We start from the raw sequence: 24,510 nt of genomic DNA on the forward strand, positions 1-24,510 counted from the left end.
AACTAGTAAACAAATATTATAATAGAATATTATCCATAGTGTTGGGATATAGTTTGATATATTACAATATTATAGCAACTAGCTCTATTAAGACTTTCTGTTGGAAGAATAAAAACTTTAGATCCGTGTAGCTGTCCAGGGAAGTTGAAACCCTTGCAGAAGGAGCTGGGTTCATTGAAAGCAGAGAGTGGACGCTGGCCTGGTAAGGCCGTGGGAAAAGAACCTTGTTTGCTCCTTTAAAGATTTCTGCCACTGTAGGCTCTGAGTATTGTGGCCAAGAACAGCGATCGTGACCTGAGCAGCAGGATAGCCGCCTTGTACTCAACCTCGACGACTTGGTAGCCAACGTTTCAAACCCTCCTTATCAAGCACCACTGCATGTTTCTTAACATCCGCTGTACGTTCTGCTGTGTTAATGACTTATGCTCATTAGCTATCAAAAACCTACAAAGCACAATGGAATATCTCTATGTGGTCTGATCACAAACTGAGAGTGGCAAGATCTCCAGCTTAAATTTTCTACCATTAAAGTTTGGATCTTCAGCTCAGAGTTGTGTTCCAGAGAGTTCTTTCAGAGAATCGAATCCCTCCCTTAATCTTCCTCTTCTCCCCTTTCCATCCCATTTCACTTTTTTATGAAATATATTTCTTTATCCATTTATATTCCACCTTTAACCAGTTTAGATGAGTGAAGTCCAAGTGTGGTCTTCTAGTCCTTCCTCCTTGTTTATATAGAGTTCTATTTCCACAGCCCAATGTGAGATAATTGTCTCTAAGCTTTCCTCTCCCTCCATGTATTTCTCTTCCCATCTCATTAAGACAGAACTATGACCAGTCCTTCCATCTAATTAGACTCCCTCTAGGATCCCTGAAGTTGACATGGTTCTGAGGAAACGTGTATCATACCCCCATTTTAAATAAATTTATTTTTGTTTATTCCCTTATGATCGTTCATGGTTTCTTTTCTGTGCCTGTCTTGACTACTCTCTTTGTACTTCAGTTTCTATTCCTCTGTGGGTTCCAGACTAGGCTAGAAGCTAGAACTGAGACGCCGCCCCTCCCCCCCAATGTGGTCCAAGCCACGCGGTGACTGCATGCTTCTCAAACTTGCTCGTTGCTTTGGTGCAGGATCTGCTCCTGCTCCCTTGGGAACGCCACACCTCGGCCTCGGTCTCTTCAGTCCTTTCTCCATCTATGACTGGGACGGAGTTGTGAGAAGTAGAGCTGCCAGGTGGCACCTGCCCTGCAGCCTATACAAGATATATATCCATACTGGACCCAAGATCTCTCCTTGCTGTGGTGCATACGTAGCCTTTTCCTACCTAGAAATGCTCTACGTGGCACATTCCTGGCCAGGCCCTGTCCCTGGTGTTCATACACCTCATTTTCCTGTATGCATCTGGATTGATTTTCCCCCTTAGATTTCTCAATCAGGATTCAGCCTTTTACATTTTCTAGATCTTTTTAGAGGCGTTATGGGGGCAGAGCACAATGGACTTCTCCCTGCTACGCTGCCATCATGACTGGTTCAGGGACTCATCTTTGTATTGTCAAAGAATGCTATGAATTGCTGGGTTGGTGGTGGCCAGGAAATTAGTAAAGAGCTTGATGTTCAGCCTAGGAGACGCTATGGAGTCCATTTAGTGATGTCAATGGGCCAGGGTTTTGTTTTTAATCTAAGTTATGATCTTTTATATAGTCCTTGAAATTATATTTTTATAATCACACACACATATATAATTATTTTGGTTCTACCTTTATTTTCAGTTTTGAATCACTGCATACAATTTTTTTTATATTTTCCTAAATTCTTCATATTCATCTTTACCTGTGATACAGTAGTATTCTGTTATACTCATATAATACATTTGTCTAGCCATTCTCCCAATCATAATGGGTAATATGGTTTTAACTTTTTGCTTTTACAAGTCATGCCACTTCAAATATCTTCTTTTAGATAGGCATCTTCTTGTCATCTTCCTTTGGTTATGAATCTAATGGTTCACTGGACCAAGAATATGAACAATTTTGTACCTCTTCAAGAATCTCAAATTTATTTTCCAGAAAAGTTGGACCTATTCATAGCGTATATGCAGTGCATAAATAAAAAAAAAAAATGTGGGGAAGAATGCTGTTCTACCCCAATTTTCCAACAACTGCTTTAAAATTTTTCCAGTAATTCTTGTTGAATAGCTCTTTCCTCTTAGCCTGTGTTTTCTGATTTACAGAAGACTGGGCATGCCATTTTCTTACCAAATAGTTTTGGTAATTGTTGCTTTTTTTTTTTTTTTTTTTACAATTTTGGATGTGTTAAAGCTGAAACCCCTTTATGCCTCTTTTTTCCCCACTATGTTCCCTTCAGTAGTATTATTGATCTTTCATCTCCATTTGGCATCTGTTGTTGTTCTTGGGGGTTCTCTGTCAGCATCCTATGAATTCAATCAATTTATACTTTGTCCTGTTTTTACTACTTTAGGTTAATAGGGGAAGTGGGTATTTATATTTTGATTTTCTATGCTTTAGAGGGGAGAACAGTAACTTTCATCTTGACCTAATTATCTCTGATGTTTAGTTGTAGGGCTTTTCCCAAATGTAGGATTTTAAAACATTTTGCTCTTTTTCACTCTTGTCCCTAGGTTTATTTTGGCTGATGGACTGTACTTTTTAAATAGTACATCACTTTGGCCTTTCTTGATTGTTGATGGCCATGATAGGCATCTTAAATTCTAGAATCATCTTATTTCCCCATTCTAAAGATGCCAGGATCTACCTTAATATCTCTCCTCCTTTGCTTTTTCTCTTCTGACTTTGTATAAATCATCCATGAATGATCCACCCAACCCAGCCTCCTTCGCATGTGCCCACGAAACACAGAGCGCTTATTCTGGTGGACGTTTTACCAGGAGACGTGGCTGCCGTGCCACTGGGGATCCCACTCTTGGCCCTCCTCATTTTCTGCCTCATCTGCTGCTTCATTCCGAGATGGCCTCTGGACGGGCTTTGTTATCCTTAGTGTCCTTTGCTAGTCATTGAAGTCACACGGAGGCCCTTGGGCGAGAACAGTGCTGTGGGGAGAGGAGCCTAGCGCAGCCTGCAAGCATTCATTCACCCAGGAAGTCAGCAGCAACTGAAGGCACCAGTTAACCCAGCCACTTACCTAATATTTAATGTGCCAACAATCTTCAGGCTTCTTGGAGGACTGAGGTAGTTTATTTTAGTTGATGGCTAATTTGTAAAAGGAAGAAAACAGTGAAGCAATTACCTTTTCTACTACTTTCAGAAAGAAACCAAACTTTCCTTGGTTCTCAAAAAGTGAAAAAAGTTTTAGTCATTGATAACAAATACAAGCATTCCATTGGGCACGATCCGATTTTATTTTGTGAGGGAACTGCTACAAAGGGTGACATCATCTGTACGCAGGGGTGAATGAGAGATCAGAATTTTTGAATAAAGTTAAAAACCAGGACAGAGAAATCCATATGATCTTAAAGATCTGACAGTTCAAAAAACCTAAAACAACCAACTCTTGGCTTTACTCACTTAGAAACAAATACAAATTTGCTTTCTAAAATAAGAGCATCACTGTTTGCTTTTAAGATTGCTATCAGGGCTCGGAAGTCATTTCGCAGGGAAAGACATGAGTTGTTTTCCCCAGAGAACTCCATGGAAACATTTATTTCGATTACAGTTAAATATACAGTTAGAACAATCCTGAACAAGCACTATCAAGCATTTCAAAAAATGTACCAATTTTAAAGAAAATGCAGTGTTTTGGGGAGTGAGGTAGAAGTTGTAGTGTGTCCAAAAGATCCATCTTCACTAAAGGATATCTAAAGCAATATTACTGATTTTTTTAAAAATAGGCAGGTATGAAAGTGCATTAAAATTCAAATTAGGTACTAAACACCATTTTAAGAAACACGCCACTAGAAAAAGTCCCAGGAGAGAGAAGTGGGCAACAAGAGGGGCAGATCCTTTAGAAGCGCCCATTCCTGGACGCCCAGCTCCGGACAGGCAGCAGGAGAGCCCGAGTGTGTCTAAGGCTGACGGTGCACGTGGGGGGCTCTTTGTAAGCACCGGGTCACTCTCATAAGGTTGGACAGGCCGGATGCCATTCCTTCCATCCTTGGCCTACCGCGAGGGCTGGGCTATGCCCCCAAGGCTACACTGACCCAAAGTACTGAGTCTCCAAAACCCACCAAAGCCATTTGATTGAACAAATGCAAATTTTGCCTTCAGCCTTCCTTCGAACACTTTAGCCTCCGCTACGTCTCTCCCCCACCCCATACACTAGGCTGCAGGGGCTGGGCAGTCCCCAGCGCTCACAAGGGCTGGTCCCCTGCGGAGGGAAGGGGGCGGTTCTGCCGCCTCTCTGGACCTGTCGGTGCTGAATAACTAGGAAAAGTGAGAGAACTTTCAGCTTGGTTTTATTATAACATCTACAACTACATCTTATTCCAGCGCTTCCTGGATTCCAAACTCTCCGGAAATATCTACATTACATCTCAGTCCCTGCTCTTCGCCATGGGGCGTTCCGGGCTCCCCAGCAGGGGGCGCTGCGGCCGGAGGCATTGCTGGCACCAGCGCGGCGCTCCTCGCCTCAGGTTTCAAAGAGCTTGCTGAAGGCCGTCCCCACCTCGGCGATCATGTCGGTAGCCGTCATGGAGCGCCCGTACTTCTGAAAGGCCTGGCGGTTACACTGCCGCGTGAGAGAACAGGCGCCGAATGCAGCCACGAGGAAAGGGTTCTGACTAGAGAGAGAAGCGGCCATTAATAAAAAGCCACGAGGCGCGGACCTGACACCATTCAATACAGCCTTACAAAAATGGTGGTGAAACCGGGCCTACCCTTCAATGCCTCTTAATATTCTAGTTGGGACTTAATAAATGTTCATTGATGGGCTGACTGATATTGACTATCTAGTCACTTTGGGCAAGTCGCGCCACTCCCCCAGGCCTCCTTTTCCTCATTTGTAAAATGAAGGGTGAGCCCCATGCCCTCTGGGTCCCTTCTGGCTCTAGGACCCGGGCGCTGAGCTCTCCCGACTCCCTCCACCCAGACCGGAACTCCTAGGCCGTCTGAGGGCTGCTGGGGCTGCCCAAGTTGCCTTTCCTATAAAAGACCCACTCCAGGGGGTCCAGCTCGGCTCCAGCTGGAAACTTCCAAAGGAGGTGGTGCAAACCCACCGTGCTGGTGCCCTAATGCCACAGTTAGGAAGCCAAGTTTACCTCTGAGCGGCCCCCTTGAAGCCCTGGGGGAAGGCTTTCTGGCTAGAAGTTAAAATCATCTAACAGTAACCTCTGATTACTGAAAGAAATGTTTAAATTCTATTTTCATGCGTTCTCTCTAAAACAATTTGTGAAGTCTTTTTTTATCTACAAAATCCAGTTAGTTTAGACAACGCCCAGTGACACTAATTTTCTATTTAGAATTCTTAACAGTTATCCTAATATTCTATTTACTGTTTTAAAAAGAGCCCAAAATGCACCAGATACCAACTGCTTGGGAGACTGGGCTAGGAGAGAGGAAGAGTGGTGGTTAGGAAGAACACATAGCAAGGCAGTGATTGGAACCTTTTAGAGACAGAGTGCCTGGGCTGGGGATTGCCACCCCCACCCCCCAAGTGCCTCTCCCTGCAAACCTCCCCCCTTTACTCCAGACAGGGGAGGGCAGAAGCACTCCCATTGGCTGCTGGGCAGAGGGACTGGAGAAGTGAGGAAAGTCCTCAGCAAATGTAGAGAGGGGGAGGGGAGCAGCTCCACTCCAGTCTCTGGCTTTCTAGTAACCCACTCAGGCAGGTGACTGCAGGCATGCCCACAGAGAGGACTGTGTGCTTTTTTTGGCAGGCACGCCATAGGTTCACCACCGCTGGTATAAGAACTGGCCCACCACAGTAAAATAAAGCAAAAAAAAGAAGCATACCCATTTGTTTTGTCGGGTCCAGCAAGAAGCGCCCAGTGTGCTAAGACTCCTAGGGAGCCTGACAGAAGGTCTCCTTGTCCACCACATCTTCGACTGCTTCCCTCATGGCTACACACAAACACTAAATAAAAACAGACAGGAGTTAATGTGGATTTCTTATACATTTTACAATTCTGAATCCTTGGAATAGGGAGAATGGGGTGGAGGGGGGAAGATAGGGAAATACCAAGTTATAAGCTGCATTAAAAAAAACAATATAAACAAATGGAAGGAAGCAATATGCTTATCCTCCAAAAATATGATTAGAAATAGAGAAAGGAGGATTAAAAATCACTATAAAGTATTATTATTTTTAAAGGAATATCAGTAAAGTTTTTGAAAAACAAATCCTTTTTATGGTACTAAGCACTGGGGGGAAGCATTTAGATTTGCGTTCCATGAAATTCTCCTCATTTTATATTATTGTACCTAGGCTGTAAAATAGGTTTATCATTAGAGGAAAGAAAAAAAATTGATAAAAATACCAAAGAACTTTACTTCCTTCTAAAGTGTTAGGAAAATAAATATGCTTTGTGTATGTATTAAGTTTAGGGGATGCTTTTGAAGATAAGGAGATTCTACACTGAAATACTTCAGAAATGCCTGGAAGTATTTACTTTGATGTCATAGGTAGCTCCTGTCAACTATGAGGACTCCCATGTCTTGTATTTTTTTACTTTAACTTTTAAAACCATTTCTTTCATGCTTCTAAATAAAAGAATAAAAACATTTTCTTCCAAATTTTTTATACCACAAGACAGGCACCTCATTTATCAACTGTCAGAAAAAATGGAAAAAATTAAATCATTCAGTAAACTTTGAATATTTTATATAATCTTATTTATATTTATACCATATATACTTTTTTGTAGATGGTAACAATCTGATGTCCTGAAATAGCACTCTAGTACAGCTGGCTTACTTTTGATATATGTATGTGTGTAGCATTAATATATGTATAGCAAATCATAACTTCCCAGGAGCCTCCACTATATTTTTAGATCCTGCGTCCCAAAACATAAAATAAAAACACATTTAAGAATTCTAATGCTGACTATAGAAATTCATGCCTTGTGAAATTTAAGTGTATCCCTTTAGCTTACCCAAAGAAGCCCTAAAGAAAAAGGACAAAAGAAGATTTCTTAGTTTAACTAAAAAACTCAATGGATGAGAAATCAGCTCTGCTTTTGGATTGGCTACTATGTATAACCTTAGGCAAGAATTTCTTTTCTCTAGGTTTCAAATTTCATAATCTGTAAAATGAAGTAGGATTTGGATAACTTATAAGGTCATTCCTAGCTCTAAATCTCCATAATTCTAAGTAGATACGCCACCTATGTGGTATTTCTGTGCATTTAAAAACATATATGTCGGGGATTGAGAGTCAGGCCTAGAGATGGGAGGTCCTAGGTTCAAATCCTGCCTCAGACACTTCCCAGCTGTGTGACCCTGGGCAAGTCACTTGACCTCCATTGCCCACCCTTACCACTCTTCCACTTTGGAGCCAATACACAGAAGTTAAGGGTTTTAAAAAAAAATGTAAAAAAAACCATATATGTCAAAATGTTTTACAAGTAATTCCAGTGGGAGTTTTTGGGATGTTGACTTTTTCAATGTTGAAGCAGTTATTCTGGTACACACTCTCTCTGTCTCTGTCTCTATCTCTCACTCTTTTTAAAAGATATTTTACCAATTGCATGTAATAATTTCCCACATGAGTTAGATCCAAATTGTCTTCCTGCCTCTCTCCCTTCCCTCCTCTTTCCCAGAATGAGTAAGCAATGCAAAATATATTTCCGAATTGTTCATTGTTGGAAGAGAACACTCATACAAAGTGGCTATATCTCATGTTCACCATATGATAAAGGGCATTCTTTTTTTTCAATTCACAAAAACCTACTTTATCTCCTTCCCACCTACTACCTCAATTGGAAAAAAAGAAAGAAAAAACTTTTAGCAAATGAAAATAAAACAAAACAAACTGCCATATTGGCTGTGTCCTAAAAATATGTCTCAAATTGTACTCAGTCCATCATCTCTCTGTCAACAGTTCATCATGGGTTTTCTGGCCCATGATGATTACTTGCAATGATAGTATACTTAAATATTTCCAAAGTATTTGTCTTCATTATATTGTTATTATTGTACGCATTCTCCTGATTCTGCTCACTTCACTATATGTCAGTTCATAACTGTTTTCCCACATCTCCTTGAAATCCCTTTCATGTCTTAAAACACAATAGTATTGGGGGCAGCTGGGTGTCTCAGTGGATAGAGAGCCAGGCCTAGGGACTGGGGGTCCTGGGTTCAAATTTGACTTCAGACACTTCCAGCTGATCCTGGGCAAGTCACTTAAACCCCATTGCCTAGTGGTAAGCTCAGAACCAAAGATGGAAGGTAAGAGTTTAAAAAAAAAAGTGTTCCATTACATTGATATGCCATAATTTGTTCAACCATTCCCCAGTGGATGGACACACCCTAGTGCTTTGCCAGCACGATGCCAGCACATTAGACTCTTTCTTCTTTCTTTGATCTCTGAGGTATGCGCTATGGCTGTGAGATAGGGCTAGTTTTGAAATGTTTCCCAGGATGGCTGGGGAAGACTTTTCCAGACAGAACGGAGAAGTGGGCCAACGCCAACAGGAGGGTGAAGCACCGACTTTAAAGAGTTTACTCTACTTGCCACCCACTTTGGCTTATTCCTTAATTGCTTCTTTAACCAACGGCTACTCTCCTAATTGAAACAAAGTAAAAAGTGATCTTACTTTGAGGCACCAAAATACTCCCGGCTTCTCCTGTTGGGGAACAGGCTCCGGAACTCGACTAAGGAAAAGGGTCCATTGTCAAGGGCTGGGAGAAGTCTGCGCCTCCTACATGCCTCTGGGATATTCTACCTTGAACCCGGGGACCTCACACTGCCTAGGGGTGTCCGGAGGGCTGCCGGCTCGCCACTTTGCTCAGGGCAGTCTCAGCTGGAGCAGCTTCCGGTGGTGATCACGGGGAAAACAGGAAGCTGGAAGCCAACCCCAGGGCAGCCCCAACCCGGAAGTTATCAGTGTGCAAAATGGCTATGTAGGAAAGCAGGATCCTGGGAGGCGGGAAATCTCGGTGAATTCTGGCACGTCATTTCACTTCTGAGACTTACTTACCTCATCCTGAAAATGGGTTCCATAACACTTACACCGCCTCACTCAGCCTCGTGGTGAACTCTTCATCGGCCTCTTTGGAACATCCTAACATCCTAATTGTGGCTGCTTGGGAGAGAATCGGAGGCAGATTTGTCCGACTGGCACGGGCTGTCTTTAATGATAAGTTTCTATTATCCGTCCTGGCCCAGAGCTCTCCTAGGACAGAAAGCCCTTCTCAGCCATGTTTTAAAGAGCTACTAAACCTAGGGGGTCTGCTGGGGGCCCCCTGTTTTCTTCATTTCCTTTCATCCTTGTTGATGGGAGCTGGCAAGGGGGAGCCCAGAGAAATGGCAGGCTCAGGTGGCTTAGCCAGAAGGCACGGAAGAGCCTGTTTTGGATTTAGGATCTGCAAGGGCAAGATGACTGACAAGTGCTGATCTTTCTAGGAAGTGAACTGAGTCACAAGAATTGTTTCCTTTTTTAAACTGTAGTATTGCAGATCACAAGAATAATTTGTGGGTGAAACAATGTCGGCATTTGGTGATCCATCTGCACTCTAGGCCTCAAGTAGTTGCCCTTGCCCAGGGAGAAGGCTAGGAGGACAATTTCTGACTTTCAGCAACGCTCAGGCCCAAAGACACATCTCAGAAGACTCCAATGTAGAACATACTGACTAAAAACCTGATTTTAAAGATTAGTAAACCTCTGAAACCCTAACTGCTTTTGTAATCTAAAGAGCCTAAATTCATCTTCAAGGACTTCTAAACAGAATTTACTGGCAGTCATTGAATTAAACTTGTTAATTTTAAAAGGATTTGGATAGGAATATCAATTCAATGAAAATTCAAACAAGAGACTTCCACAAGTAATTTTAAAAAGTCATCTCATTTAGTTAAAAAAAAAACAACCCTAGACCAGTTTTGAATAATCAAGTGTTAAAATTGATTATGAGAAGTGTTAATTTAGGCCAGGATTAAAGTCCAATTTTGATTTTAATAATACATAACTCATTTAAGGCAAATGTGAATTATATGTATGTCACAATTTATTAAGCAACTCCTAATTATAGGCCTGTAAATGGTGTTTCTATCTTAAAGCAGCATTGAGAATTTTAGGATACTCTTTATTTTTAAATCTTAGATGTTTATCAATGAGATCATAGACAATAATTCAAAAATTATTCTACTACTCAAAATGATCACCATAGTCCAAATATTAATATGGAAATAGGTCTTGATCAATGACTCATGTAAAACCCAGCGGAACTGCACATAGGCTATGGGAGGGGATGGGAGGAGGGAAGGGAAAAAACATGAATCATGTAACCATGGAAAAATACTCTAAATTAGTTAATTAAATAAACTTAAAAAAAGATTCTAAGGTAAATAGTTCCCCCTTTTAATTTTTTTTTAAAGTCCTACCTTATATCTTAGAATCAATACTGTGTATTGGTTCTAACACAGGAAAGTGGTAAAGTCTAGGCAATGGGGGTTAGGTGACTTGCCCAGGGTCACCCAGCTAGGAAGCATCTGAGATAAAATTTGAACCTAGGACCTCCCATCTCTAGGCCTGGCTCTCAATTCACTGAGTCACACAGCTTCCCCCCCCCCCCAAAGGTATGCAGTCTTTCAAACTTTCTAACTATTTTGAGAATTTATTCCTTTCCTGAGAAGATAATTTTTCTATTTAATTTAATTTATTTAATTTAAATATTTCTATTTATCAAAAGTAAGTTATTCAGCAACTTGAAGTATAAATCCTAGAATATCAAGGAATATACCAATACTACTAATGGATACACCAGAACCAGCAGACATCCAGAAATAGAGGAGACTTGGGCCATAAATCAAGCCTCCTCGCTTCTCTCTAGGGTCTAAAACTAATAAAAACTGTGTATGGGGGGGGGAGGGGAGAAATCAAGTTAGCCGTAATGGAAATACTTTCATTTTTCATTTCACACCCAAGGCTATTGGTTTGTTAAAGTGAATTTATAGAACATTTTTTAAAAAATTATTCACAAGGAGAACTAGCAAAAAGCAAACATAGCTTCCTTCTCTCTTTTCCCTGTAAGAAAGTTAAAAATCACAAAAGATATCCTACTTCTTCCTCTCATACACATCCCCCACAATGCATTTGTTTTAAGCTTTTTAAAATATCGTTTGTATGGTAAAGACAGAAAGAAGATACAAGCTGAATACATTTTTAAATATCTACATATACTTGGAGGGAAGACATTTTACATCTGATATCTCAGAAGTATAGAATTTGAGAGTTGGGACAGGCTTCGGTGGTGGTCTCGTCCAAAAGGAGTCCCCACCATAAAACCAGTCAATGAACAGTATAAAAAGGATCCAGAGGGGGCCTTCCACAGGACAGGCACTGGGCTAAGCTCCCGGGAGACAAGAAGGAACTATTCACTCTACATATGCTATTATGGTGAATGAGGGTTTGGGGGAGGAGACGAGCCCTTCCAACAGTAAAATAGAAAGCGAATAAAAAGGAAATAGATACAGAATAGGTCGATGCAAGGTGGCCTTGGGATGGAGGACACTCGAAGTTGGCACAGGGCTCTTCGAGGAAGAGAGCCGTTCTGGGGCGGCGTTGGGGAGGACTGCCTCGGCCTAGGCCCCACCTGGCTTCGGCAGCCCCGACTGGGCCAGAGTTCTGTTTGAAGACCGCTGAGGAGGGAGCCCGAGAAGCTCTCGAGGCAGCCTGCTCCACTTCTGGCTGCCTCTAAGCCCTAGTCCTGCTTTGCCAAGGTCGGGCCTGAAGCAGGCTGAAATGACTGCCAAAATGCTGGCTCTGGCGCTCCCCAATCAAGCCTTCTCTAGACAAACCGTGCTCATCCCGCCTGGCCTCAGGAGGCTTCATCTCACCCGCAGGCTCCGCTCAGGGCTCTGAGGGGGAGTCCCAAGCTCCGGCGGTGCCCCGGCACACTAAATAACTACGTGCGGGGCACACGGTGGGCCACCAATAGGAAAGCAGCTGGGCAGCAGAGTGGCTAGACTCAGGGAGTCCATCCCTGGTATCTTTGCCAAGAAAACCCCAGATGGGATCCCAAAGAGTGAATCCACCATATTTATCCAAGCCATTGATAAAATGTTATACAGAACTGGGCACAAATCCATTAACTGCCCTATAAGTCCAGTTATCCAACTAATTATTCAATCTAACTGTTACTAGTAATCTACATCTCTCCGGATTCTGCAAACGGATAGTATGAGATACTTTATCAAAAGCTTTGCTAGGGGACAGCTCCGGGTTTCAATGAATTGAGAGCCAGGCTTAGAGACCAAAGGCTCTGGGTTCAAATTTGGATTCGGACATTTCCTAGCCATGTGACTCTGGGCAGGTCATTTTGCCCCCATTGCTCAGCCCTTACCACTCTTTTACCTTGGAATTGATGCATAGTATTGATTCTAAGACAGAAAGTAAGGGTTTTAAAAAAAAAAGCTTTGCTAAAATCTGGTAAATTGGTTTTATTGTAGGATTTGGGTTTTGTATGAGTGTATTTACTAGTTTAGTAATACTAGAAAAAATAGAAATGAGATTTAGTTTGGCAAAGCTTGTTCTTAATGAACACTGTTGGGCTTTCTAGAGGGTCACTAAATACTTCTTGAATGATCCTTTCTATATTTTCCCCAGGAATCAAAGTTAAGTTCACTCCACATCATGGAAGAAGTCAACATACTTTTGCTGGAGAAAAATCATAATGCAAATCAAATACAATAAAACTCCTTCTTGAAAAGGCTTACTATCCACCACAAAGTCAGTTATATGACAACCCAAATTATATCCTAGAAGGGAAGAGGGGAGCATGTGGAAAATGAGAGAGAGACACAGAGAGGAAGGAGGAAGGGAGGGAGAGAGACAGAGAGAAGGAAGAAAGGAGACAGACAGAGACAGAGAGAGGGGAGAGAGAGACTGAGAGAGACAGGGAGTGGGGTACAGACAGACAGACAGGGAGAGAAGAGAATGATCATTTATTAAATGTTTATGGTAAGCCAGGCACTCACTAGTACTAAGAGCTGGGTATAGAAATACAAATAAACACAACAGTCCCTATCCTCAAAGAGCTTACATTCTTCTGTGGGGAAGACAACCCGCTGAGGGTCCTGGCAGGGAGGAAGGTCCGACAGACTGGGGAAGCCTCCTCTCTCACAGAGGTCTTAAGGAGGAAATGACCAGTGAGGCACTTGAGATGCTAGAACCCAGCCTACCTTTCTTCCGACCTCCCCGAAATTTGCTTTTTTGAAGTCAAAGATGCATGTCAAAGTCTATTCATGATTTTCTTCTTTTCTATCACAAAGTCTAATAAGGTCATTTCCCCAAATATTTCCTGCCATCCCACCAGTTTCTGCCTATTATTGAGAATTCTAGAGTTTTTTTTGTTGTTTCCTCTACCTCCTGAGGGGGGAAGTGATCTCTAAGGAAAAGTAAGACATCTGGAGCTCCTTTGCTGTGGCTCCAGCAAATGTTTAGATGACTGAAGCCTGCCACCAACTACAACATCAACTCCCTGCCACACCAGGGGTGTATTTTCCAAATTCATCTAACTTCTTTTTTCTGTCTGAGCAGGCCACAAGTTCCAGAAATTAATAACTCACCTTCCAATAAAACCCTCACCTTCCATCCTGGAATCAATGCTGTGTACTGGCTCCAAGGCAGAAGAGTGGTAAGGGTAGGCAATGGGGGGTAAGTGACTTGCCCAGGGTCACACAGCTGGGAAGTGTCTGAGGCCAGATTGGAACCCAGGACCTCCCCTCTCTAGGACTGACTCTCAATCCACTGAGCCACCCACACTGCCTTCTTGTGTTTTTTTTTTTTTTTTTTTTTTTTGTTGTTGTTTTTAAACAGAAAGTTGGCCAGGTGAGCTGCCCTATCTGCAGGCAGGGGCATTGGCACCTCTGGAGATGAGCCAGCAGCCTCCACTGGGCACCTGGGGAGAAAGCGTTGGTACATAGTGACAGCAGCACAGGAGGACACCTGAGTCCAGAATGATCATTTCTATCAAGTTTTACAGGACATGAAAGGAAAGCAAGTACAATCTATTTTCATTCACCAACCTACACGCAGGTTGGTACAGAACAAAAAGACTTCTCACATTCATTTCCTGTTCCATAACATTCTGGCGTCTTGACTTGTGAACAGCACTTAACTCGGTTGGATGGGGAAGGAAGGGACGTATTTAGAAATAATGGGGAAATAAAAACAAAAGAGAACTAAAAAAATGAATCAACGCATAGTAGCTCTGAGTCACAAAACTGAAATAGCTGTTTCTGATGTCTACAGAAATTTATTGATAATGTTAACACTAAAGGGGGGCCTGGAATAGGCAGGAGCCACCCCTGTATAATCTGATATGTGCCTACCCCTGCCAGCTCGCAGCACGGAAAGTAATGGCTGGATTTGAGCAAAAGACCAGAGACAAAGCAGGATTCCACTCTCTGGGGAAGGGAGGGAAAAGCTGTTATCTAGGCATGTAAAGGCTTTTTATGGTACCATACCGTAAAGAAATGACAAATGTGAAATACTAAGAGATACTTGGGGAGGCTTAAAATGAAATGATGCAGGATGACGTAAGCACGACCAAGTAATCAAATTATTCAATGGCCACAGCAACATCCAGGAAAAACAACAATGAAAGTCTTTGGAAGTGAACAGACAACAGATGGGACACAGTCCTGCCCCCTCAGGCTCATCCCGCCTGAGGTACATGTTTTCACACAGGGCTGATACGGTGATTTGTTCTGTTTGATGACGTTTATTTGTTATAAAGGAAAGTTAATTGTAGATGAAGGGGAAGTCAGTGTAAAGAAGTAATGACATGAAAAAGAAAAAGCATCAATAAAATATGAGTGTATTTTTTTTAAGAGGTCAAGAAATTTTACTAATGTGTCTGACAAGGAAATCCCCTCTAGAAAACTCAGCTATAAAACAGAAGCAGAGAGCAGAAATGGATTAGAAACCAGAATCCAAAAATACATTGTTTACAAGAAGCAAACAAAACAGAAAGACACAATTAAAGCACTGAAATAGAATCTATTATTTTCTATTATCTGAAGTAAAAAAAAAAAAAATGTAAAGATGGCCATCATGATCTAGACAAAATAAAATCCAAAAGAGACCCACTAAAAGAGATAATCAGGGTAACTACATTTTGCTAAAAGGTACCATAGACAATGAAGTAATATCAATACTAAACATATGTGCACCAATTGGCATAGCATCTAAATTATTAAAGGAAAAGTTAAATGAATTAGCAGAGGTAATAGACATTAAAACTATACTAGGGAGGGGACTCAATTTACTCCTCTCAGAACTAGACAAATCTAATGATAAAATAACTACGAAAGTTAAATAGATGAATAGAACTTTAGAAAAGTTAAATATGACAATCTTTTGGAAATAACTGAATGGGAATGGAAAAGAATATACTTTTTTTCTCCATTGTATATGGCACCCTCATAAAAGTTGAAAATTTATTAGGGCATTAAAAACCTCATAAATGCAGAAAAGCAGAAAAAAATAAATAAAAATTAATAAATAAAATTAAATTTCCAAAACATAATGCAACAAAAACTACATTCAATAAAGGACCTTAGAGGCTAAGATGAGTGCAGTGCAGAAGGAACTTCATGACTCTTTCTACTACTGATCACTCAACAAAGCGTCTCAAAAGGACAAAAATCAAAATCAGATGAGGAAAGGGGCTCTGCCACAGGTACAGCCTTGAGAGTAGGCAGGGTTTGGGAATTTCCACACTATAAGGGGGTAAAATTACACCTACCAAAGTGCAAGTTGATCTCCCACTCATACCACCTGCCACACCAGAGTCAGAGTGAATGCCAGGGCAATTTAGAATTTAGAAATTCTTTGGAGCTGGCTAAGGGCAACACAGTCTTACCTTTGAGGACAGTGCAAAGCCTTGGCAGTAAGACTTGGGACCTGCGGAGCACAGAAGATAGTACAGAGATGGGCTGCCCACAGCAACAAAAACAGCTCTACAATTGCTGCCAGCCCTCATCCCTCAGACTTCTGACTGAGAAGGGACGATAAAACTAATACAGCAATAGCTGTCAACACCCAAGAACTACAATCTACAGCTACCAAAAAAAAAAAAATATAAAAAGCCTCTGACCCTGGAGAACTTCTATAGAGAAAACCAGCAGACTACAGAGGTGACAGCAGAGAGTGAAAACAAGCAAACACATCCAAACTTTTTTAAAAAAAAAAAGGAAATTGGTCACAAGCTCTAGAGGAACTCAAATTGGAGTTTAAGAACCAAGTAAGAAAGATGGAGGAACAATGGGGAGAAAAATGGGAGAAAGAAATGCAAGTAATTCAAAATGAAAATAACAGTTTAAAAAGACAGAATCTGCCACTTAGAAAAAGTGGCACAGAAACAACATGAAATAATAAGCAAATTGGAAACCAGAATTGGCCTGCTAGAAGCCACGAAAAGCATGAAAAGGAAAATCAAAAGATTATAGCTGAAAACCAGGCTTTTAAGACTAGAATTGGGCAAGTAGAAGCTAATGATCTCATAAGACAGCAAGAATTAATAAAGCAATGTCAAAAGAATGACAAAATAGAAGGAAACATGAAATATCTCATTGAGAAAACTGGGAAAACAAGTCCAGGAGAGACAATTTGAGAATCATAGGTCTACCCGAAAAACTAGAAAAAACAGAAGCCTCAACATCATATTACAAGAAATTATCCAAGAAAATTGCCCTGATATTCTTGAACAAGAGGGCAAAATAGACATTGAAAGGGTCCATAGATCACCCTCTATATTAAACCCTCAAAAGACAACCCCCAGAAATGTAACTGCCAAATTTAAGAGCTTTCAAGCCAAGGAGAAAATATTGCAAGAAGATAGAAAGAGACAATTCAGATATCAATGAGTCCCAGGGAGGATTACACAAAATCTGGCAGCTTCTACACTAAAGGACCACGAGGCTTGGAATATGATATTCAGAAAGGCAAGAGAAATGGGTCTTCTACGACCAAGGATCACTTACCCATCAAAACTGTCTATATACTTCCAGGGGAAAGTATGGGCATTTAACAATATAGAAGATTTCTAAGTATTTGTAAAGAAAAGTCCAGAACTAAATAGAAAATTTGATGTCCAAATATAACATTCAAGAGAAATGTGAAAAGGTAAATAAGAAAGAGGGGAAAAAAATTGTAAGGGCTTGAGTAAGCTCAAATTATTTATATTCCTATATGGAAAAATGATATTTGTAACTCTCAAAAACTGTATTGACTATCATAGTAGTTAGAAGAATTATTTATAGGTAGAGGTTGAGGTATTAAGTGGTTTAAGATGATATGTAAAAAAAAGGGGATGGGGAGAAGATGGCACCAAGAGAAACTTGAAGAAGAAAAATAGGATAAATTATACCACATAAAGAGGTGCATGGGAGGGGGAGGGTAAGAATACTATTATAAGAAGGAGAGGAAGAGAGTGTTAATAGGTAATACTAAATCCTTACTCTCAGTGAAATCAATTCTGAGAGGGAAGAACATCTAGATCCTTTGGGACATAGAATTTTATTTTACCCTACAGGGAAGTTGAGAGGGAAAAACCAAGGTGGGGATTTGGGGGAGGAGTACCAAAAGAAAGGGAAAGAGAGGGGGTAAGGAATTTAATAGATTCTAAAGAAAAAAAAAGGAGAATAAGAAGGGAGGGGGTGGGAAGGGAAGTAAAATAAGGATGGGGATAAGAGGGATTGATTAAAAGCAAAACACTGGTGTAGAAGGAAACAGTAAAAGAAGAAAGGGCAGCACTAGGAGAGGAAATCACAATGATGGAGAATACACAAGTGGTAATCATAACTCTGAATGTGAATGGGATAAACTTATCCATAAAATGGAAGCAAATAATAGAGTGGATTAGAAATCAAAATCTTACCAAATTCCTCTACAAGAAACACATACGAAGCAGGTAGACACACACAGGGTAAAGGTAAGAGGATGGAGTAAAATCTATTGGGCATCAACTGAGAAAAAGAAAGCAGGAGTTGCAATTATGATATCTGACAAAGCCAAAGTAAAAATATATCTGATTAAAAGAGATAGGGACAGTAATTACATCCTGAGGAAATATCAGTACTCAACATGTATGCACCAAATGGAATAGTATCCAAATTTTTAAAGGAGAACCTATTGGAGCTTAAGGAGAAAATAAATAGTAAAACTATAGTAGTGGGAGACCTGAGCCTTCCTCTATCAGATCAAATCAAAACAAAAAATAAATAAGAAAGAGGTCATAAATGTGAATGAAATCTTAGAAAAATTAGTTAATAGATATATGGAGAAAAATAAATAGGGACAAAAAAGAATACACCTTCTTTTCAGCAGCACATGTTACATTCACAAAGACTGACCATGTACTAGGGCATAAAAACATTGCAAACAAATGCGAAAAAGCAGAAATAATAAATACAACCTTTTCAGATCATAATGCAATAAAAATAATAATTAGTAAGGGTACATGGAGAGGCAAATTAAAAATTAATTGGAAATTAAATAATATGATTCTCCAAAATTGGTTGGTTAAAGAACAAAACATAGAAACAATTAATAATTTCATTGAAGAGAATGACAATGATGAGACATGAAAAAGAAAATACTGGGGATAGGGGAATAACTGGGTTCCAGACAAACTGGGGAGACTCCCACACCTCACAAAGGGAAGGACTGACAGGTAAACACAGGGAAACCAAATAGGGATGTGAGGTTTGGGGAATGACAGTTGGTCAGTTAACTGACTCTGGTCAGTTAACTGACAATCTATCAGTCAGGGAAAACCAGTGATGTAGATAACTTCAAGATGTGGGTTCTTTATGGCTTAGAGGATTCAGGAAGTACAAATAAACTGGTTTTATTGATATAAATAAGGAAAGTGGAAGAGAAGGGTTTGCTACACTATAGAATAACCCAAATGACTTAACTAAACTAAGGTCTAAACTAAACTATATCTCTAAGTAGAATAAGAGAGGGCTGGAGAGGTGGGATTCTCACTACACTGGTCCATGGTGCTCCAAGATGATATCACAGATGTCACAGGAACCAGGAACAAGCCCTATACACAGCCAGTTAATCCACAAATGCTCTAGGGAGTAAAGTAGATAAATCTGCTTTCCACCAGCAGATAACCAAGACCTTCCCTCTACCTAGGCCACAATAGTTGATTGAAGTTATCTTCTTCTCAGTGAAATCACACTCTGTCTGCTCCTTGGATACTTGGCAAAGCTGGACACACAGCCAAGACCTCCTCCCTTCAGCTTTGCCAAAAACACTCTCTCTTTTCGAACCCTGGCTTCATTCTATTATGGAATGTCCATGAAGTCCAAGATCTCTTCAAACTGTCATATATTCTGCCTTATTTTAAGTTTCCTATTTTCCCCATTACAGACATCATATCAAAATCTATGGGATGCAGCCAAAGCAGTACTCAGGGAAAATTTATAGCCCTGAGTGCATATATCAACAAATCAGAGAGGGAAGAGGTCAATGAATTGGGCATGCAAATTAAAAAACTAGGAAGAGAACAAATAAAAAATCCCTAGATACAAACTAAATTGGAAATCTTAAAAAGTAAAGGAGAAATTAATAAAATTGAAAGTAAAAGAACTATTGAATTAATAAATAAGACTAGGAGCTGGTACTTTGAAAAAAATAAAATAAAGTACTGGTAAATATAATTTTAAAAAAAAGGAAAGAAGAAAACCAAAGTAACAGTATCAAACATGAAAAGGGCGACCTCATCTTTAATGAAGAGAAAATTTAAAAAAGAGGAAAGAAGAAAACCAAAGTAACAGTATCAAACATGAAAAGGGCGACCTCATCTTTAATGAAGAGAAAATTTAAAAAAGAGGAAAGAAGAAAACCAAAGTAACAGTATCAAACATGAAAAGGGCGACCTCATCTTTAATGAAGAGAAAATTAAAAGAGCTGGTACTTTGAAAAAAATAAAATAGATAAAGTACTGGTAAATATAATTTTTTTTAAACCCTTGTACTTCGGTATATTGTCTCCTAGGTGGATGATTGGTAAGGGTGGGCAATGGGGGTCAAGTGACTTGCCCAGGGTCACACAGCTGGGAAGTGGCTGAGGCCGGGTTTGAACCTAGGACCTCCTGTCTCTAGGTCTGACTCTCACTCCACTGAGCTACCCAGCTGCCCCAATATAATTTAAAAAAAAAGGAAAGAAGAAAACCAAAGTAACAGTATCAAACATGAAAAGGGCGACCTCATCTTTAATGAAGAGAAAATTAAGGTACTATTTTGCCCAATTATACAGCAACAAATAGGTGATATGGATGAATATCTACAAAAATATAAATTACCTAGATTAACAGAAGAGGAAATAGAATATTTAAATCCCATATCAGAATTAGAAATCAAGCAAGCCATCAAAAAATTCCCTAAGAAAAAATCCCCAGGACCAGATGGAGTTACAAGTGAATTCTATCAAACATTCAAATAACAACTAATCCCAATACTATATAAACTATCTGAAATAATAAGCAAAGAAGGAGTTGTACCAAATTCCTTATGATACAAATATGGTACTGATCTCAAAGCCAGATAGATCAAAAACAGAGAAGGAAAACTACAGATTAATCTCTTTAATGAACATTGATGCAAAAATCTAAAATAGAGTACTATCAAAAAGACTCCAGCAAGTGATCACGAAGGTTATTCATAATGATCAGGTGGGATTCATACCAGGAGTGCAAGGATGGTTCAATATTAGGAAAACCATCCACCTAGTTGACCATATCAACAAACAAACGAACAAAAATCACATGATTATCTCAATAGATGCAGAAAAAGTCTTTGACAAAATACAATACTCACTCCTATTGAAAATAGTAGAAAGTACAGGAATAGAAGGGCCTTCCCTAAAAATAATAAACAGTATTTAAAACCATCATCAAGCATCATCTGCAAAGGGGCTAAATTAGAAGCCTTCCCAATAAGATCAGGAGTGAAACAAGGATGCCCATTATCACCTCTATTATTTAATAGAGGTAATTCAAGCAGCAAATCACCCTAGACAATATAAAATATTTAGGAATCTATATGCCAAGACAAACACAGGAATTATATGAACACAACTACAAAACTCTTTCCACACAATTAAATCTAGATCTAAACAATTGGAAAAACATTAGTTCCTCATGGGTAGGATGAGTTAACATAATAAAAATGACCATCCTACTCAAATTAATTTACTTATTCAGTGCCATACCTATCAAACTACTAAGAAATTTTTTACTGAATTAGAAAAAATTATAACAAAGTACATTTGGAAGAACAAAAGATCAAGAATATCAAGGGAACTAATGAAAAAAAAATGTGAAGGAGAGGGGTCTAGCAGTACCAGATCTTAAACTGTCCTATAAAGCAGTGGTCATCAAAACAATATGGTACTGGCTTAGAGACAGAAGGGAGGATCAGTGGAATAGACTTGGGGTAAATGACCTCAGAAAGACAGTGTACAATAAACCCAAAGATCCCAGCTATGGGAACAAAAATCTATTATCTGACAAAAACTGCTGGGAGAATTGAAAAACAGTATGGGAAAGATTAGGTTTAGATCGACATCTCACACTCTACACTAGGATAAATTCAGAATGGGTGAATGACTTCAATATAAAGAAGGAAAGTATAAATAAATTAGGTGAACATAGAATAGTTTACCTGTCAGACTATGGGAAAGGAAAGATTTTGAGACCAAGCAAGGGGTGGAGAATATTTACAACATGTAAAATGAATAATTTTGATTACATTGTATTAAAAAGGTTTTGTACAAACAAAACCAATGCAACCAAAATTAGAAGGGAAGTAACAAATTGGGGAAAAAAAAAATCTTTATAACAAAAACCTCCAACAAAGATCTAATTACTCAGATTTATAAGGAGTTAAATCAATTGTACAAAGAATCAAGCCATTCCTCAATTGATAAATGGACAAGGGATATGAATAGGCAATTTTCAGATAAAGAAATCAAAACTATCAACAAACACATGAAAAAGTGTTCTAAATCTCTTATAATTAGAGAAATGCAAATCAAAACAACTCTGAGGTATGTAATGCAGAGATGCAATCAAGGCTTTTACCCTTGCATAACCCAACTGTAGAATTTCTGGCAGTTAGCCAGCCTTAGAACTCTGACAAAGGACAGTTGGTCCCAGAAGCTTGTGAAGAGCGGAGGAGAGAACTGGGCTCTGCCTTCGACCTGAAACCTTGCCTTGAATCTGTGCTTTTGTCTTTGGACATTTGGAGCTTAGCTAACTTCTCTGGACCTTCCCTGATCTTCCCTATATCATTCCCCTATTACCTTCCTGATTTTCTTGTGGGTTTTGGGAGAAGGGTGGATTTTTGGGTTGTGTCAACTGGACTTCAAGAATTTAGTTCCCCACAGACAAGTAGGGCTTACCCTTGAAACAAACTATCCCCTGCTTTATTGTTTTAGTATTCGCTAACCTCAAGGGCAGCCAAACTTCCCTGGCTGAGAGAGAGCAATCTCTCTCAGTCCAAGCCATTTCTGTGATCCTCCCCCTCCTTGAGCTTCTCCCTAGCAGCTGTTAGGGAAACCCTGAACTCCTCTCTCCTTTATAATCAACCCTGAAACTTACCCCATGTTACCTAATGGAACCCTTTGCTAAATCATTGGCTCGACGATAAGTGAGGGTTGAAGGAGGGAAGGAATTATTCTCTTTATTTTCCTGAGGGAAGCTGGAGGCATCCATCTTGGGAGGAAGTAGTTGTCTCCATACTTCCTCCTGGAAACCCTTCAGTTTCACTGACAGGGAAGAGCCTTGGGACTCCTTCTTTGTGGACTTGAGAAACTGACTAGAAAGCCCTCTAATGAGATTCAAACCACTTCTGACTGGCTCTAACCTTTGTGTTTGTAGAAAATACCATTTTCCCTGGAAGAGTCCAGCCTTCCTTCCCCAGTAACTTCTGTCTCTAGTCTGAGTGTCTTCCCGTTGCAGCTGCCTCCCTAATTACCTCACCATCTTCCTTACAGTTTATTATACTGCCTTGTCCTCTATTTTCCTAAACTCAGCCATTCCCTTACATCTCTTCTTACCACCTCAATCCACTATTGCACCCTCCTTTCCCACCAAAGGCCTGAAACCCCCTATTTACCTTTACTTTCTTCCCTTTTTATTACAGGTATCACCTCATACCTAGCAGATTAGCTAACATGACAGCAAAGGGAAGTAATAAATGTTGGAGGGGATGTGGCAAAATTGGGACATTAATGCACTGCTGGTAGAGTTGTGAATTGAGCCAACCATTCTGGATGGCAATTTGGAACTATGCCCAAAGGGCTTTAAAAGACTGTCTGCCCTTTGATCCAGCCATACCACTACTGGGTTCATACCCAAAGAGATCATAAGGATAAAGACTTGTACAAAAATATTTATAGCCACACTCTTTGTGGTGGCAAAGAATTGGAAAATGAGGGGATGCCCTTTGATTGGGGAATGGCTGAACAAATTGTGGTATTTGTTGGTGATGGAATATTATTGTGCTAAAAGGAATGATGAACTGGAGGAATTCCATGTGAACTGGAATGACCTCCAGGAACTGACGCAGAGTGAAAGGAGCAGAACCAGGAGAACATTGTACAGAGACTGATACACTGTGGTAAAATCAAATGTAATGGACTTCTGTACTAGCAGCAATGCAATGATACAGGACAGTTCTGAGGGACTTATGAGAAAGGACGATATCCACATCCAGAGAAACAACTGGGGAGTAGAAACACAGAAGAAAAACAACTGCTTGATCACATGATTCAATGGGGATATGATTGGGGATGTAGATTCTAAGCAATAATCCTAATGCAAATGTTAGTAATATGGAAATAAATCTTGATCAATGACACATGTAAAACCCAGGAGGGGGGTGGGAGGAGGGGAGGGAAAGATTATGAATCATGTAACCATGAGAAAATATTCTAAATTAATTAATTAAATAGATAAACTTAATTTTAAAAAATAACGGGCCTTAGAAAACATAGATGAAAAATTAATTAGAGGAGACAGCTAGGTAGCTCAGTGAATAGAAAGTCAGGTAGAAAGTCAGGTCTATAGATGGGAGGTCCTAGATTCAAATCTGGCCTCAGTCACTTCCTAGCTGTGTGACCCTAGGCAAGTCACTTAACTCTCACTGCCTAGTCCTTACTGCTCTTCAGCCTTGAATTCAATACACAGTTTTGATGCTAAGACAGAAGGTAAGAGTTTAAAAACAATTTAATTGGAAACTAATATCATTATAAAGAATGGAGTGAGTCAAAGAACAAATCATAGAAACAATCAATAACTTCATTAAAGATAATAAAAATAATGAGACAATGTGTCAAAATTTGCGGGAAGTAGCCAAAG

General features: G+C 40.0%; 1 protein-coding gene across 2 annotated transcripts in view; it reads right to left on the reverse strand.

Annotated features, from left to right (window-relative positions):
- Positions 1–4,410: 4,410 nt before the first annotated feature.
- The window catches only part of NAXD (NAD(P)HX dehydratase), a 73,566-nt gene continuing 53,466 nt past the window's right edge, over positions 4,411–24,510 (reverse strand). The window contains exons 10-11 of one of the 2 annotated variants that reach the window (XM_044670527.1): positions 5,923–6,043; positions 4,411–4,751 (exon numbers count right to left, since the gene is read on the reverse strand). In XM_044670527.1, the coding sequence (XP_044526462.1) occupies positions 4,601–4,751; positions 5,923–6,043 (272 nt within the window). In that variant the 3' untranslated portion in view covers positions 4,411–4,600. Of the gene's footprint in view, positions 4,752–5,922; positions 6,044–9,110; positions 9,306–24,510 lie in introns of those variants that run through there. The other variant, XM_044670528.1, reaches the window with a different exon arrangement.

The sequence above is a fragment of the Gracilinanus agilis genome, chromosome 3 (genome assembly GCF_016433145.1).
Source record: "Gracilinanus agilis isolate LMUSP501 chromosome 3, AgileGrace, whole genome shotgun sequence".
NCBI classification, from domain to species: domain Eukaryota; kingdom Metazoa; phylum Chordata; class Mammalia; order Didelphimorphia; family Didelphidae; genus Gracilinanus; species Gracilinanus agilis.